Source organism: Phyllostomus hastatus, unplaced genomic scaffold, assembly GCF_019186645.2.
Source record: "Phyllostomus hastatus isolate PE091 unplaced genomic scaffold, TTU_PhHast_1.1 phas_contig_80, whole genome shotgun sequence".
In the NCBI taxonomy this organism is placed as follows: domain Eukaryota; kingdom Metazoa; phylum Chordata; class Mammalia; order Chiroptera; family Phyllostomidae; genus Phyllostomus; species Phyllostomus hastatus.
This window is the reverse complement of record NW_025333960.1, coordinates 38095356-38112701: the sequence shown is the minus strand read 5'-3', so window position 1 is coordinate 38112701 and position 17346 is coordinate 38095356. Positions and strand designations below refer to the sequence as shown.

Below are 17346 nucleotides of genomic sequence, written 5' to 3'. Positions count from 1 at the left end.
TCCCAGTCATTTTTACCCATTGGTCATGGTTTTACCCTTTGTAGCAGCAATGCACACTCCAGTTTCCTCAATCTTATGGAATTTCTTCACATATGTGATAAATATTCTGTCCCCCCTAGTCTTCTGTTATCAACATATGACTGGGGCGGGGGGAGGCGTTGGGGGCAGTGCAAGTGCGGGAGAGGAGGATGGGGGGGTGAAGGAAGAGAGCAGGATTCCAGCTGAGCTGGTGTTTTCCACCGACAGATCAAGGAAGTCAGGTTGGGACTGGTGACTTGGTGGAATGTGGCATATTTTCCCATCTCCACTCCTCTGTCCTCTCATCTCTTGGGCCCCCTTGAGGTTCGGGGAAACTGTGGGGAGGTGGAGAAAGACACACTGTGTGCTGTCACCGGGGACTCCCAGGTCTGTCTCTCCTGCCACCCCGACCCCTAACCCAAGGAGGCTCCCAGGAGAGAGCGTGAACGTCTCGGGCAGGTAGTATTAATCCTCACAAAATCTAGGTGAGGTAGAGGAAGCGGAAATGGGGATGCACTGTCATTTCTCCTCACTCTAAGGAGAGGGAAACTGAGGCACAGAGAATGAAAGGGACTTGCCCAAGGTTATCAAAGAGTCAGAGAAAGGGCCAGAGGCCAGGGACACGGTGCCTCCCAAACCCAGCCAGCAGGGTCCCAGGGCCGGGGCCTTCTCCAAGGGACTCCATCAGGATTCGAACCATTCCAGAGGAATCTCAGGGTCTTCCTCAAGGCCCATGGTATTTGACCTCAGCCTGCGGGTGCTAGCTGAGAGCACTTTGGCCGAGACCAAGTATCCATCACCTATGCTACGTATCCTTATCATCTGGTTCATTTTTTGCATAGGGAGGCCGTAGCCAAATCGCCTCTTTGTGACAGCGCATCAGCACAGGCCAGAAGAAGGAGTTGGCATGAGCAGGCGCATCCTGGCTCTAAGGAACCTGGTGGCAACTTTAGTTGAAGGTTGGCCCCTCCTTGGTTCCATGCGGAACGGAGGGGATGGCTGGAGCTAAGTGAACGGGCCCTGGAACGAGCAACCCCTCCTTCGAGACAGAATTCTCCCCTCACCTACTCGAACTCCACCTTCCCAAGCCTGGCTGGGCCCCTCGAGGCCCCTCTAAGACCCCTCCTGCTCCTTCTCCAGTCCTCGCGTCTCCCAGATGCGCCCTCCCACACTCCGTGCATTGTAAACATGAGAAAAATGAAAGCAAAGGGAAAAACCAAAACAGAAAACGAAACAAGGACCCCTCCCCACCCGCCTCCCAACCTGGGTGATAAATATCATCCTTTCTTCATCGTAAACAGGATTTGGCTTTTTTTTTTCCCTTTCACGTTTGATTCCTTTTCCCTTTTCTCTCATAAAGACGGGAAGATTTGGGCTGTCGGTTGGTTCAGTCAGGCACCAAAACAAGAAACTCAATGAGAAATATTTGGTGCGAATTCGGTAATAGCGACATGACCACCACAAGATGACTAGAGCACCACACACAACATTTTTCTTAAGCTAACATGCTCCGGCTGCCATCCACAGAAATAGCTAGAGACCCCTACATGGTTTCTACGTGGTCGAGAGGTATATACACAATCCTTCCAAGGACAGGATTGAGGGGCCGGTCTATGAGCTAGGACCTTCGGGGTCACGTCTGGATTCTCAGCAGCGTGGGCCCCCCCTTCCCACCCCTGCTCCGGCACGGCCAGCTCCCTCCCTCCCGCACAGCGAGGCAGATGGGGACAGTCACCACTCCGGACGGGTGGGTCCTCCCCGACCCCTCCTTTCCCTCGGACACTGATACCACCAACTCCTCTTTCCACAGAATGTGCTTGCAGGCTTTTCCTCTACGTCAAATGGCTCAGAAGGCAAAGTTTGGCTGCAAGGGCTATGGCCGTGGGGGGACCTGGTGAAGGAAAATGGGGCGTCCACTGGCTAATTCCTCCCTCAGCTGTCAGCTCCCAGTTGTGTCTCAATGTCCACCCGGCAGATGGGGCATTTCTTGCTCATGGCAAGCCACTGGTCCACACAGAGTTGGTGAAAGAGATGCATACACGGTAGGCGCCTGGAAGAGAGGGGGAGAGTCAGAGGAGAGGCTGAGGGGAAGGGGCCCGGGGCTGTGCCAGGAGCCGAGGGGTGCTGGCTGCTCAAGGGACCGGAAGACTCACACCCAGGACTGCTGGGGGCGCTCTGCCATGAAGTGAGTCTGTGGCCGGGCTGGGAAGTCATGACAGGAAGGAGGGCTCCAAAGTCCTCCTTCTCCGTGAGGCCCTTTCAGTTCAGCCTGAAACAAAGCCAGGCCAAACAGCAGGCTGTTCTCTTAAACTTAGTTTCTGTGAGTCCACACCCATAGGCACCCACATCTAGAATGTTCCACACCCCACGTTCCTAGAACAACCAGGAAGCACACTATGACACACTTGGCACACACCAGTGCACACACTCACACACGCACACGCAAACCCACGTGGTCACCAATACCCACGAGGGAAGGGAGAGGGAATCCAAGAGGCCGGCCTCCTACCTCACATCTTCTCCGTCTTCCAGCATAGACAGACAAATTGTGCATTTCTCATCCGTGTCTGACTCCTCCCCCTCCTCCTTCTTTCCCTTGCCATCCTGGGGTCTTCTCTATGAGAGGCAAAGGAGGAGCATTCGTTACCTGAAGCAGACTCACCTGGTGGTCACTGTGTTTCACCCACAGCCTTTCCCTCCCTTGCCGCCTCTACCCCCCCCCAAAAGTGAGGAAGTCTCTTCTAAGTTCCCAACTAACACCCGGGCTTCTATGCTCCCCCCAGACCCTTCTTCCTGCCTCCTCCCCAATCTCTCCTCCTTGCTGCAGAACACAAAGGGTTAAAGCCAAGTGAACTTCATTATTGTTGTTCCAGGTAACTCATGCCCCCAGCATAAACTGCATACAGTCCTAGGGGCACAGAGCGTTGAAAGGAACTGGGTGGCAATGAATCAATCCTTTGCAAAATGATGGCTGTGCATAAACAGCTTCGCCTTTTCTGTTCGCTTTGTTCTGCGTACCCCTCACACTCTTCCAACCTAGACCCTACCTCCTGGCTCCTCCTCCACTTTCAGGTCCAGTATCCTTCATTCATCCATGCATCCATTTTTCCTTTCCTTCCTTCCTTCCTTCCTTCCTTCCTTCCTTCCTTCCTTCTTTCCTTTCTTCCTTCCTTCCTTCTTTCCTTCCTTCCTTCCTTCCTTCCTTCCTTCCTTCCACTACTATTAATGTCTATTCATTTTTTTAATGCATTACTAGATAAAGGCAAAAATCCTCAACCTGGCATGAACATCTGTAATTTGTACATTGGATTTTATATTGTTTGATTTCTCTTCCTATCCAAGAAGTTCCTTTAAGATGGGCAGTGGTCCCAACATAATATTAGTCATCTTGCAGGCACTCCGTTTATACTTTAATTGACTTTAATTGTCCTGTTTTAAATGCTATGATAATTACTAGAAAATAGTTAACCACTATGTGGGAAGTTTCAGGTTCTCAGATGGCACGGACCGTGGCTCACTCTTCTTCAGGTATCACTCCACCCTTGGCCAAGCACAAGTACATCACTGGTGCTTAATAAATATCCTGGGGAGGAAGCGATGTAATCAGTGAGGGAAACAGGCCTACCTTTCATGTGCCCATCTCCATGCTGTGCCACGAAACAGTCCGATAATACCCATGGGAAGAAAATTAGCCCTTCTGTCCCCTCTCCAGGGATAAGCAGACTTAAAGCTCATTTTACCAAGAGCAAAACCTGGAGAGTCCCAACACGAAGACCACCCAGAGAATGACTATGACCTTGGGGCCAGGCCTAGGTGCCATGTCTCCCCACTCTGGCCCCTGGTCCTAAGCTCTGGAGCTTCTTAGTCAGAACATACAATAATACCCATGCCTTCTGCTCTAAGCCTCTCTGTGCCCCTACACGCCACTGCAAACCACACCAGGTGACTGCAGTGACTTCCCCTTATCCAGAATCCAGAAAATCAGAGTCACGTTCCCAGTCCCCTATACTTGTCATGGCTTGTGAGTGTGAACGGCGTCATATGATCCATCTGCCTGCCTAAGAGCCCAGCTGTGTTTGCTGGGGGAGTGGCCTTGCTTAATTAGCCCTGCGATGAGAGGGAAGTTCAGTAGAAGATAACCATTAAAACTCAACCAACTACTTGCTTATTTTCTATTTTTTCACCATTATTTATGATTTCCTTTTTATAATGAATAATTTTAACTTAATAGTCATACCTTATTTTACCACATCTAATCTATATTTCTCTAAACCATTCTCTCTTTTCAAAGCTTACTCTGTTTCTTATTTTGTAGTTTTAATCTTTTAGGTTTTCTGGTTTTTGTCTTTTTTTAATCTATGTAACTTTTATTTTAACTTTAACTTTTTTCAGAATTTAGTATTTATTTTATCCCTTTGCCCTTACTCTCATATTCACATTAACGTTCCTTTTCACTTTGATGCTACTGATTTCAGTTTTATGTTGTTTTCATGTCTTTTCCTAATTCATATTCTTTTTATATTTTTCTTTGATCACATATATTTTTCTGTATTTTTATTCTTATATCATTACTATTTTAAAATATCCTTTTTGTCATATTATTTTACTCTTAGTTTGAATTTTTAAAGTTTTTTTTTACATTTTATGTGGGTCCTAAATTTTATCTCATTTTTAATTATTCTTATTGCTTTTTAATAATACTTTATTCCCCTAATTTTCCCTTTATTCTCATAATTTTTTAATCCTCTCCCAAGGATATGTTTATTGATTTTATAGAGATAGGAAAGGGGGAGGGGAGAGATTGAGAGACAGAGAAAGAGAGGGAGAAAGAGAGAGAAAGAGAGAGAGAGAGAGAGATGGGGGAAAGAAACATCCATCAGCTGCCTTCTGCACATGCCCTGGCTGGGGACTGAACTGGCAACCCTAGGTACGTGCCCTGACTCACACTTGACCCTAGGTATGAGTCAAACCCGCAACCTTTTGGTATAGGGGACGACACTCCAACCAACTGAGTCACCTGGCCAGGGCTATTCTCATCAATTTTTAACTCAATTCTTTATCTCATTGATTCAGTCCATTTTCCCTTTTCATCCTTTGTATTTGTTCTTTTCCTCATGTCCCTGCGGCCTCAGCCAATGACGTCCGGCAGAACGTGTGGCCCCGGCAGGAGAAAGCTCCCTGGGCAGGGGAGCAGACGCTGCTCCAGGCTCCTGGACACCCCTCCTTCCCATCCATGTTCTCCAACAACCTGAAGCCCTCTGCCCAGAAAATGATCATTTTTCCCTGCAGATGAGCTCCTTCGTTACCGAAATACTGTCATCTCGTTTTTTAGCACACTGTCCATGTCTGTCACATAGTAGATCCTCAAACATTGGTTGAAATCACTTATGGACACATCTAGTGCTTCTAGGAGGAGGGGCACGGACCGAGATTCATGGTTTTTAATGTTGACCCATGGGATTTAGTGGGTCGAGGGCAAATGAGCCCCACATCCAGGGGAGAGCTGTTCACCATTGCTGAGCACACTTGCCTGGCACCGTGCTGAGCTGTGCGTGTGCCTCGTCCCCCTGAATCCTCAGAGCACCCCTGTGGTAGCTACTAAAATATCACCCCCATTTTACATTCAGAAGGGCAGGGGAGGGCCAGGAAAGGCAAGTAATAATGGCTACTTGGCCATTGTCACAGCTACTAGTAATGGTTACTGACTGGATGTCTGGGTTCCCCACAAGTTTAGATGTTGGAGCCCTGACCCCCAGTGTGATGATATTAGGAGATGGAACCTTTGGGAGGTGATTAGCTGTAGATCAGGTCACTAGAGTGAAGCCCCATGATGGGATCAGTGCCCCCGGAAGAGGAGAAAAAGGCATCAGAGCTGCCTCTCTCCACAGGCGAAGACAAGGCAAGGAGGTGGCCATCTGCAAGCCAGGAAGAGAGCCCTCCCCAAAACCACATCTGCCCGTGCTTGATCTCGGCTCAAGCGTTCCCCAGTTCATGGTGTTTTGCTATAGCTGCCCAAGCCGAGTGAGACAGCGTGGCAGTGTCTGCTTCCTACACGCCCTGCTCGGCGGGGACTCTGAGTCCCGGGGCCGCGCGCAGAGGGCTCGGCTCCACCGCAAGGAGCGTGTGCCTGCCCTCAGTTTCTCAGAGCTTGTCAAGCTTTTAACTCTTCAATTTTAAAAATTGATATATTTGTTTGTTTTCATCCCAGACTTTATTTTTTTGCCCTATTATTAACAACTCTCATTAGCATGACTGATTCGTTACAACTGTCAAACCCGTAGTGATTCAGTATTATTAAGTGAGGCCTCTTAGTCTCCATCAGGGTTTACCGTGTGTTAAACAGTCCCATGGATTTTGGCAAATGTATATGGTCCTGTGTCTGCAGTTACAGTATGACACAAAATAGTTTCCCAGCCCTAAAAATCCCCCGTGAGTCACCTATTCATTCCTCCCTCCTTCCCCTCCAGCCCCTGGCAATACGTGATCTTTTTTTTTAATACATGATCTTTTTTATTGTTTCTGGTTTCCTTTTCCAAATAGTATACAGCTGGAATCATACAGTATTCAGCCTTTTCAGGCTGGCTTCTCCCACTTAGCAATATGCATTTCAGCTTCCTTTATGTCTTTTCATGGCTTAATAGCTCATTTCTCTTTATCAGGGAATAATATTCCATTGTATGGATACACTGCAGGTTGTTTATCCACTTATTTATTGAGGGACATCATAGTTGCTTCCAATGTTTTTTTTAAATTTAATTTAAAAAATCTTTTAACTCAGATTCCTGGCTTCTAATCCTATCTCAGATTTCTGGCAATAACTCTGGAGAGTCCACCTCTGTAGGCTTGGGGTACAGCCTGTGCATCTGTGGCTTTAAGAGCTCTGCTGGTGATCCTGATGCTCAATGAGAATTGAAAATGCGGCTTTGAAACCTTATCTGCCCAAGTGGCCACACGTGAGTCTGGAGTTGTAATTCTTCCTGAGGCACGTCCCGGCCTGCGGTGCAGGTGCTCCCCTGGCCGGCCCCACTCAGCCCCCAGCACCCGCTTCCCTGCACACCCTCCTGCTGCACCCACTCACAAGTCCGCCTGCACACATGTATCCAGCCTCCTCCCTTCCTGACCGGAGGCCCCGTCTCCCCTCCTGGTCATTCCTGGCAGAGACAAGGGAGCAGACCCTGGGAGGTATCGCAGCTTCAGAGCATCTACCCAGAGATGCCTAGCCTTCTAGATTTGGGACTGTGCCCCTCTGCGGACTGCCAGGCCAAAGTCAGCTAGATACTCTCCACTGTCACCCTTACCAGGCAGGCTGGCCTGCTGGCCGACTCACCTTCTTGTACTTGTGGGGGAAGGTGAACCTCTCGATGGTGTTCTGCACGGCTCCCCGAGTCACATTTCCCAGCCTGTCCTCGAGCTGCAGCAGCTCCTGCAAAGAGAAGAATGTGGACGTGAGCACTCGTGTGCAAAGACGTGCAGACACGTGTGGTAAGGGGGGAGGTGCTGGAAGATGTCGGCAGGACGCACTCACACAGCCATCCGGAAGAACTTGTCTGAAAGACCGAAGTATCTCTACTCTCTCTTTTTCTCCCTCTTCCTCCCAATCCCGGGGCTCCTCCTGCACACCCATGCCCTACCCGCCAGCAGGAGAATGGGAGAGAGGACACGATGAATGGCAATGACACAGGAGAACGGCTTCTCCACCAACCCTGCTGGAGCCAGGCTGGCAGGAGGGTCAACTTCCAGATAGAGGGGCCCGCATACCTCGTAGCTCTCCCGCACGGCAGAGGTGTGTCTGCTGGGGTTCAGTCCCTGGAGAGCAAGGAAGTGAAGCTGAGGGTAAGGGTAGTTTCGGATTTCATGGACGACCTGGAGTGGAGAAAATGCCTCTGATAGGATTCAAGGCTCCACGAGCCCAGCATCCGACTCCTCTGCCCGTAACCTCCAGTCTGCACGCCCTGAGAAACCGCGGGCAGAAGCGCCGTTTCTCCTGCCCCGGGTCTCCCGCGCACCTCCTCGAGAACCAAGCTGGTGCTGGACCAGGCCTGGAAAGGACACCTAAATCGACAAAGTAACACCTAACCTGGTGGGGCATCGGTTTCATGCCGGGCACAGTTCTAGGCCCTTCCCATAACTAACAGATTTGATGATCTCGTCTGATTTACACTGTTGGTGCAATCACTATCCCCATTTCACTGAGAGGGCAAGTGAGACACAGACAGTAAGTAAGGGGCCCAAGTTATGCAACCAAGCGGCAGGACCACGATTCCAAGCCCAGGCAGCTGGGGGGCCTGGTGAGTTGCCTTCCCCTCCATCTGCCCGGCCCGACCAGGGGGGCGGGATGGGGGCGTATACATGAGGGCACTGCATTTCAGGGGCACCAAAAGACTCAGTGACCGAGACAAACAGTATTTCGATGCAGTATTTTTTAAATCAAAATTAATATAAAAAAATGTAATGAACAAAATGCCAATGTTTTAAATAAAGACAAGATCTGCTCCTGTCCTTACCTGGAGCTGCCCCTCTCACTTTGCCCTGACCCAGGTATGAGTGAGCCGGCCAGGTCTCCAGCCCAGCGCCTCATCTCACCCTCTGCGTGGCCCTGGCCTGTTACTTAACCTCTCTACGCCTCAGTTTGCCAGCCTGTAAAATAGGGGCATTAGCCTTCCATGAGGGGTTATCGGGAGGTTTCAATTAAATAATTTGTGTAAAGCGCTTAGAACAGTGCCTGGTATGTAGTAAGTGCTCAATAAAAATTAGCTTTTATTCTTAGGAAATGGTGCTTTATAACAGGAACCATAGGACCTCGGAGCCAACGGGACTGCCGAGATCACTCGCCCACACCCCTCATTTCCCACAGAACGAGGCTGAGGGGCTGAGTGGGTGAGGGCAGAAGCAAGGGCCAGCAGGCTGGAATCATGCTTCAGGGCAGCCACATGAAGAAGCTGCCTGGGGATAAGATTTTCGGACTTTTGCTACTTTAATGGAACATCTTTACCTTTGTTCCACGCAGCTCACAACAGCCCAAACCCAACCTGATCCTTCCGCAGTCTCAATGTCTGCAGCGAGAGAGGCCCCGTCCCCTGCAGAAAGCAGGCTGGCTGGGCAGGCCAGGCCAAGGGTCACCCCTGGGGTCTATTCTGTTCTTCACACCAGTCCTATGAGATGGGCCACAGGGAGCAGGACCCAGGATACAATGGTCAGGACACATGGAGGAGGACCCCGGAGGAGGACACAGGGAGCAGGACGCAGGGAACAGCACACAGGCGAGTCACAGGCCCCAGCCCACACGGCCCCAGCAGGCAACAGGGCGTCAGCTCCCTGGCAGAGGCCCCCACTCACCATCTGCGTGGAGGAGGAGTTTCTGGGAAAGTGGTGCATTCGAGGCGTCGCTAGGTAATGCTGATAGTGCTGAGGGATGGGCCGCACCTGGAACTGAGCAGGACTCAAGCCGGCGTCCACACTGAGATCCCTGCAGGGACACGGCCACAGGAGCCACAGGTGGGTGACTCGGCCATCAGGTTACAGAAGGGACCTCAGACATCAAGCCCATGGTGGAGAACCAGAGTCACAAACTGCCAGAGCTGCAAGGAACTGGACATCAGCTTGCCTGTCCCCTCTCTTCATACGAACAGAAATGAGACTCAGAGAAGAAAAGGTGCTTGAGGGTCTGAAGGGGCCGGAACAGTTGAGACCTCATACAACTTCTTGAAACTAGTGCACCTAAGCACCCTCCCAAGACAGAGCTTCCCCCCCCACCCCGAGAGAAGTTCCAAAAGAAAAATCCAAATAGAGCTGGTCAGGGATTCCGGGCCAAGACAAGGACCAAATAAAGTGGAGGGGGCAGCAGAGGCTGCGCTTCGACCGCTCAGAGGAAACAAGAGGGACCTCGACACCTGTGAGGCAGCACGAGTTACCCCAGAGCACACCCCCACCCCTCTCCTAAAAGTACAGGAAAATATACTTCACTTAAAAATCGATCAATTAATGCAACTGAAAAGGAGCCAGCGCTCCTTGGGAAAAGGGCTCATTTCGGGTCTGGAGCATGGAATGTGCAAAAGGAGACTGAATACAGCACGCTGTCATAACTGAAAGCGAGACAGTTATCAAACACCACCAGGGCCAGGTCAAAGCCATCCTGCAGGCACTGTAGCCGGCCAGAGCTGGACGCTCGGCACATCCACGAGCACAACTGCAACTGACCGAAACACGTCAAAGAGGTGCCAGCCCATGAACGTGAAATGACACTACGGAAAGTTGGTCCCTTTTAAAGGAGGCTAGGGAACCAACTCATTTTGCAAACTAGTAAATAAACAGGGGAAACCAAGCATTTATCTTGCCTTTCTTCTATTAACTGTACTGCAGGGTAACCAAGTAGTTGATGAAGGGAGATTTTTCTCTCTCTCTTTTTTTTAAGATTTTATTTATTTATTTTTAGAGAGGGAAGAGAGGGGAAGAGAGGGGGAGAGAGAGAGAGAGGGAGAGACATCAATGTGTGGTTGCTGGGGGCCGTGGCCTGCAACCCAGGTATGTGCCCTGACTGGGAATTGAACCTGCGATGCCTGGTTCACAGCCCGATCTCAATCCACTGAGCTACACCAGCCAGGGCCGGGAGATATCTCTTTATGAAAGTTTTCTAGCTAATGAATGAGTAAGGAATGATTGAATTATCTGTCTCTCTTTCTTTTTTTTGAATACCCTGAAGAAATGAAGGAGCTTGCAGGCAAAGATCATCAATTGCTACTAACATCTCAAAAGGAGAGACAACCAGCTTCCTGCTGGAAAAAAACAACACCTTTAAGTATTTTTGCCAAAAAATAAGGGCCGAGCCTAAATCTGCTCAAGCCTCGATCCATGTGCCAATGTACAGAGAACGCAGGAGACTGGGCAACATTGTGAATGACAGCAGTAGAATGTGGCCAGCAAGATCCGGACAAGGGGAACTACAGAAAAAAAATACCAGATTTCTTCAAACATATGTACACATATACAATTTGTTGTTGTTATTATTATTATTAAAGAAATTTCTGCTTTAGCCAAGATAAATATATAATACAATGTACATATGCCTATATTTTGTGCATAAATTAGCCCGGATCCCTGGAATAACTCCTAATGGGTACGTCTTTGAGAAATGAGTTAAACTCTTGGAGCCAGTTAGAAGCAAACCTAGAAATTCACTGGTCCAGCCCCAGTTTCTTCAGACCCACCCAAGGCCTGGAAAGGGCAGTGCCTTACCCACGGCCCTGGGCTAGCCTGTCAGGGCCACCAGGGTTTCTGAGCCTGGCCTGCGCTCTTCCACGACCTGCCTCAGAGAAGGATTCCACGGGCACCCTCGTGTGGCTGAGGCGCTCACCCCTGCCATTTACCCAGCAGCCTCGGGGAACCCAGCAGGTTCACAGCCGCAGAGAGACATTCCGAGAACCCTACCAAAGCGAAGCCCCACGAACAGGGAGCAGAGTTGCCTCCATTCCCAGAAAGCTGACTGGAGAAGCAAAAGGCACCTTGGCTTTCCGAGGAGAGGGATGATCCGCCCGGGCTGGGCCCCAGGCGGGCTCCGGGGTTCGCTTTTACCATCTATCTCATCAGAAAACTCCTTCCTCAACCCAGGATTCCTGAACTCGAGGTGCTGCCTGGATCCCAAAGGAGCCTGAGCAGGGACCTGCCTGAGGGGACATCAGCCCCCGGAGAAGCCGTGCCTGCCCCCTTCCTGCTGTGGCCGTCAGCCTGTGGGAACCTGGCTGCGTTCTGAAAGGGGTCGTACAAACACCCCAGAGGCCTGGGGCCTCCGAGTCACCCAGAAAGGTGCCCCAGAGATTTCTCGTGGACACTGTCTCCAAGCACAGCTTCTATCAGTTGTATCTAAACATCGAACTGAACTTTGTCTTCTGCTGTCAATGGCCTTGGCACGTGGAGTAGCCTGGTGGCTCTGCAGACCCTTATGTTCTTTGCATGGTGCTCGCTCCAAAAGTTTGAGTGACGAGGCTTTGCTGAGGCAGAGCTGCCTGCAGGGGAAGGACAGGAGGAGGTTCCTGCCCTCCCCCCACCCTCCTGCCCAGGTTCCAGGTGCTTGGAGGCCTCCGCCTGGGCAGGGCTAGGGTTGGGTGGTAGAACAGGGTGCCGTCTGTGCTGTGGGTGAGAGTTGGAGCTGGAAAGCCAGGAAGGACTAAGTCATAGAGGGAGCATGATGAGGAGGGAGACGCTGGAGTGGTAGCTCAAGGTCAGGGTTGGGTTATTGGGCCTGGGCCAGAGAGGGAGCACACATCCCGGCTGAGAGAAACTGTCTGGGGAAAGGGCCTGGGGCTGGACAAGGGCAGCTGCGGTGTCTCAATTCCTGGAATGATTTAGAGCAGAAATCAGTGGCTCCCAGTGGTTCTCTAAGGGAAAGGGGCAAAGGTGTTGCAAACACACCTTCCCCACCTCCTGCCGGCCCACGGCTGCTCCTCCCACAGCCTCCTGTAATCCATTTCCTGCCCTCTCAGGTCCAGACGGCATTTCTGCTGACAGGAGAGACCTCCCTGGAAAAGAGGGGCAGGATGCCATTGGCGTGATCGCAATTACAAAAGGCCCCTTGTCACAGGAGGCCGGCCCTCGCTGGAGCAGAGCTAATTACAAAGAAGGAGAAATTGTCACCTCCTCCTCTGGAAAAGGCTTCCTACTTGAGAACTGGGGACAGAACAGGGAAGGGCCCCAGAGTGGGTGGGCTCAGGTGGCATCAGGAGAGGGGTCGCCCAGCATTCCCTGCTGGGGCCTGGGCCAGCCTCAGGGGCCTCAGTCCTCACGTTAGACAGGCGGGGGTCAGGAATGCAGGGTGACTAAAATGAGCGAGAAGGGTGAGGAGATTTGGCTAAATAAAGAAAGCGGCCAAGGGCGAGGCCAACACCTGCACCACTCCTCGGGACATCTCTCCAGGACAGTCCTCACCTGTATCACCTGTCCAGTCCCACGTGTCACCTCGGACCCTGTGTGTTTGTTCAGACCGCTCAGCCGTATGCGAGGGCCCTGGGTGCTCCATGTGGACTGGACTGAATTAAATTGGATTGACTTGGTGCTGAGGGACAGAAATCAATCCAAACTGCAATTAAATCTTCCTGATTTGAATCTACTAATTAGAAAAAGGCTGGGCTGAAGTCGGTGCCATGCAATCTATCTTTAAAGGGAGAGAGTTCCATTTAACAGCGTGTCCCGGAGACCCAGCAGGGGCTGGGACAGCAGAGCACGTGAAAACAACTGTTTCCTGCAGCGGGAAGCCCTTGCGCCCGCCCGGCCCTCCACCGGCACTGCCCTGGTGAGTCACTCCCAGGCGGCCGGTCCCGGGCTGCTCCCCAGAGAGCCCTCGACTGAGCCCGGCTGTGTGACTAAGTGGCTGAGAAATGACACGACCACGCATCCGTTTTGTTTAATAGTCCGTCCTTCCCAGAGGTTCTTCTGGGGTTTTGTACGTTTGTTTCTACATTCTTTAAAAAAAAATAAAAGTTTTTGACCTCCAAGTTGCAAGAACAGCACAAAGAATTCCTGGATAGCCTTCACCCAGATTCCCCAAGTATTAACATTTTGCTATTTTACTGCATTTCTACTTCTCTCTCCCTCCCTCCTTCCCTCCGACCCCCATACACACACATACACACACACACACACACACACACACACACACACACACATCCATTGATTTTTTCTGAACTATTTAAAGATACGTCACCGGCAGAATGCCCTTTCCCTCTAACTGCTTCAGGGAACTGCACACCTTTGTCAAGTGTCTGGGTGGCAAGATCCCACCTGAGTTTAGATCAGCCCTCACCTGAGCTGCGGTCAGAGAGTCTGGTGCAACCACGGATCCGAAACCAAGCGACATGACCTCCCAGGGCAACAAAGGCCTCTGTCCCAAGGGCAGGGGATTGCAGGGAGACATTGCAGGGGCCCACTGCCTTCGTCGCCCTCACCCTCTCTCCCCACCTTCTCTCCTCAGTCCTTGCCTCTAACCTGGCTGTCTCCTTGCTGGCATGCCCTGGCTGTTCCCTGTGGGTTCCTCGAGGTTCACCCTCTCCAGGAAGCTTTCCTTGGCTATCCTGACTCCTGAGACTCTTCTCTCTGCCCTCCTCCCAAGAATCACCGGTTCCTAGCCCTCACTGAGCTGAGAAAATGTTTTGTATCTCTGCCCCAACCTCCCGTGCAGGAGCAGGAGCGGTGAGCCCCAGTCGGGCACATGGGCCCCCAGCCACATCTGAGCTGCCAGAACCAGGCCTAGCAGGGGGCCATCTGGCCCTGGAGGGGGCTGGGGACAGAGGCAAAGGCTGGGGCTTGAAGACTAGGCCGTCCGCATTATTCAGGTAGAGAACACAGGAACTCCACGGATCAGGCAAGGCCCTCCACCCTCCCTTCCTCTCCCAGAGACCCCCAAAACTCACCAGTCAGTGCCCTCAGCCAGGTACCTGGGCTGAGGTGTCTGGAGTTGGTGGCCAAAGTCGAAGCTGGGGTGGAGTCGGTGGGGGTGGACAGACACTCGCTCCTGACTCCGCCTGCACCGGGAGGGAAGGAAGGTCCACGGTGTCGGGGCTGCCCGGGGCCTGCCCAGCTCCCAGGGGCTCCGAGCAGCCCCAGCTGCCTCCAGAGCGGCGGGCTCTGCCCCCTCCCCCCAAGCTCTGAGGAGGTTTCCCAGCTGCTCAGCAGCCAGTCACTCAGACATTCCCGCTCTGTCTGGCTGCCCACTGGACTGAGGCCTCTTCCTGGGTCTGTCTGCAGCAGACCGCCTGCGCACCCAGGCCCCTGTCTCCTCTGCTCCTTCGCCCACTCCCCTATCTTCAAGACACTCGCTCGGATCTGCCTCCCCCAGGCTGTCCCACCTCTGCGCACCTTCTGTTCCCACCACACTCTTCTCCCCTTCACCCTCTTCTCGGCTTTTTCAGCGCAGGTCAAAGCCCCCTCCTGCAGGAAGGCCTCCCTGATCACTGCAGCCCTGGTGACCTCTCTTCCCTCTGACACTCACCGGCCTCTCTCACCTGCTGTCCCGGGCACCCAGCCCCTACAGTTACAGACGCTTATGGCCTTGGACACCGTCTCGGCCTGAGGCTCTCCAAGCGGGCTCCCAGCACCCCTGGGAGTCCCTTCCCGGGGTTTGTGAGCTCAAAACTATTTCTTATAACAATACTATGATGTTCTTTACTTGTTCATTTTCTCACAAGTGAACATTTGTGACATGTGATTCTGCGACAGAAGCAGGCAGGAGAACACAGCTGTCTTCTATTAAGCCAGGCGTTAGAGAGATTTGCAACTATGTTTCGGGGTGGGGGGGCAGTCCCTCTTCTTACCACATCAACATGTAGCTATTTTTCAAAAATATTTTATTGGCATTTATTGTTGTTATTTTTAAATGAATTGGCATTTACTTAAATTTCTCTTTTAATTTTTAACAGTAAATATCAAGTCATAACCATAAACCCAGAAGCCGGAGCCCCGCTGGTTCAACTCTTTCTCTTGACGGTTCAGGCTCCTGAGGGGAAGCGATTGGCCAGGGGTCACCCCGCCCCCACCCACCCCAGCTCCTTTGGACCCTTTGATTAGTGTTGTCTAACTTTATTCTCCATTTGTCATAGCTGGTCTCTCCAGCCAGACCAGGGGCTCTTGAAGGCAGGGCTGAACCTGTCATGACCTTTGGTATTCCTTATGGACCTTGGGTTTTAGAGCCAGGTGATCGGGAACCTAAAGGGGACCTAAAGGGTCCTCAGTCAAACATTCCACAACCCGCAAAAAACCACTGTGAGCATATTGACCACCAGTTACCCGGCTGCTGTCCCTGTTCCTGGCCAATGTGTCGGGGACACACACTAGCTACAGAGGGACCCCGTGTGGAGTCGAGGAAGCGCTCACTGCTTAGAATGAATTCCCCCAACTGGAGCAAAAGCTGCCTCTGCGCAGACCCACGTAGTGACCCCGGTCCTGCCCTAGGCCCCGCCCCGCCGGCCCTGATAAACACCCACCTGGGGTGCGAGACCAGCCTGCGGTGCTGGGCTTCCAGGAGCTGCTGCTGCAGGAGGTATTGCTGGTGCAGGGCCTGAGGTAGGAAGGAGGGACCTGTGACGTCCTGGAACTGCAGGGTGGGCAGCGGGGTCAGCGACTGGTGCAGCGCGCCGCTGTGCTGGTGGGCCGGGGCCATGTGGGCGCTGAGGCCCGGCTGCGACTGCACGGGGTGGGCCAGGGGGAAGTCGGGCGCGAGCTGCTGCGGCTGCGGGGGGCCCAGGTGGAAGTGGCGGCAGGAGGTAGCGTGAGGATGCTGAGACCTTTGAAAGGGGGCACCTGGAGAAGCAAGGGCAGAAAGAAGACTCCTTGAAGACCAGCACTGCACCCCTCCCCCACAGACCCCGCCATCGCCCGCCCCCGGGGAACACCCTGCAGCTGGTGAAACTCAAGACCTTCATTAGAACACAGCAATCTCATCACTTCTGTATCCATATGGTCATCTCTAACGCTGCCAAGCCAAGGCCCCTGCCTTATGTGTTGGAGGAGAGATGGGTGCTTTCTTTAGTGAATAGATAAGCATCATTTCTTAAAATAAACACCCTTGTTAAAGGAGTTTTGAGGTCCCTGAGGCTGATTGGCTTTCTTGAACAAGACTCCTCCCAGGCAACCTCATGACCTTTTCTAATAGATGCCACACGGAGAACCCTGAGCCCAGCCTCGCCAAGCTCTGGACTTCACCAAAGCCTCACCTACCTGGGACCCTGCCCCTAGGGAACCCTCATTTCCAGAGAGAAAACAACCAGAAGTTGTCGTCCATGCAGTTTTAAGAGAGAGAGAAAAAAAACTGACCACATAAATAATAATTTAATAATAATTTGTGTTATAATATTATAATTTATTTAGAAGCAACCATTTCTAGGAACAAGTTGGGCGCAGCCAACATTTAATCAAGTCTCCATTACTTTTCTAAATGAAATTGACTTTGGTGACAAGCAAAGACGTAGCCCTTGGCCCTGGGGTCTCCAGGAAGGGCTGGGACAAGTACTTGGCCCCTCAGAGAGGTTTGCAGAGGCTCCCTGCTAACCGTGGCAGGTGCAGCTCCCTCCCAGGCCCCGCTGAAAGGAGACCCAAGGAACAGAGAGCCGATAAACAGACCGGGACAGAGAGCACAGGAGGGGTGACATCAGCAGGCAACAGATGTCAACAGATGTCTGGAAGATGGAAAGCAGATGGAGGAATTAGCAGAGCTGAGAAACCAGAAACCAAGCTCCCACTGAAGGGGTGGGCGGTCAACAAGAAGGACGACTGATCTTGCCACACGTGCTGGAAGGGTCAGGAGTGGGAGGCGGTGGCTACTGTGTTGTCGAGGACAGGGAGGCG

General features: G+C 52.0%; 1 protein-coding gene across 2 annotated transcripts in view; it reads right to left on the bottom strand.

The window, feature by feature from the left end:
- Positions 1 to 1250: 1250 nt before the first annotated feature.
- RNF165 (ring finger protein 165) overlaps positions 1251 to 17346 on the bottom strand; it is a 91228-nt gene continuing 75132 nt past the window's right edge. Inside the window, exons 2-8 of one of the 2 annotated variants that reach the window (XM_045849602.1) lie at positions 15987 to 16302; positions 14418 to 14528; positions 9355 to 9484; positions 7777 to 7881; positions 7346 to 7441; positions 2528 to 2634; positions 1251 to 2068 (exon numbers count right to left, since the gene is read on the bottom strand). In XM_045849602.1, the coding sequence (XP_045705558.1) occupies positions 1951 to 2068; positions 2528 to 2634; positions 7346 to 7441; positions 7777 to 7881; positions 9355 to 9484; positions 14418 to 14528; positions 15987 to 16302 (983 nt within the window). In that variant the 3' untranslated portion in view covers positions 1251 to 1950. The remainder of the gene's footprint in view (positions 2069 to 2527; positions 2635 to 7345; positions 7442 to 7776; positions 7882 to 9354; positions 9485 to 14417; positions 14529 to 15986; positions 16303 to 17346) is intronic. The other variant, XM_045849603.1, reaches the window with a different exon arrangement.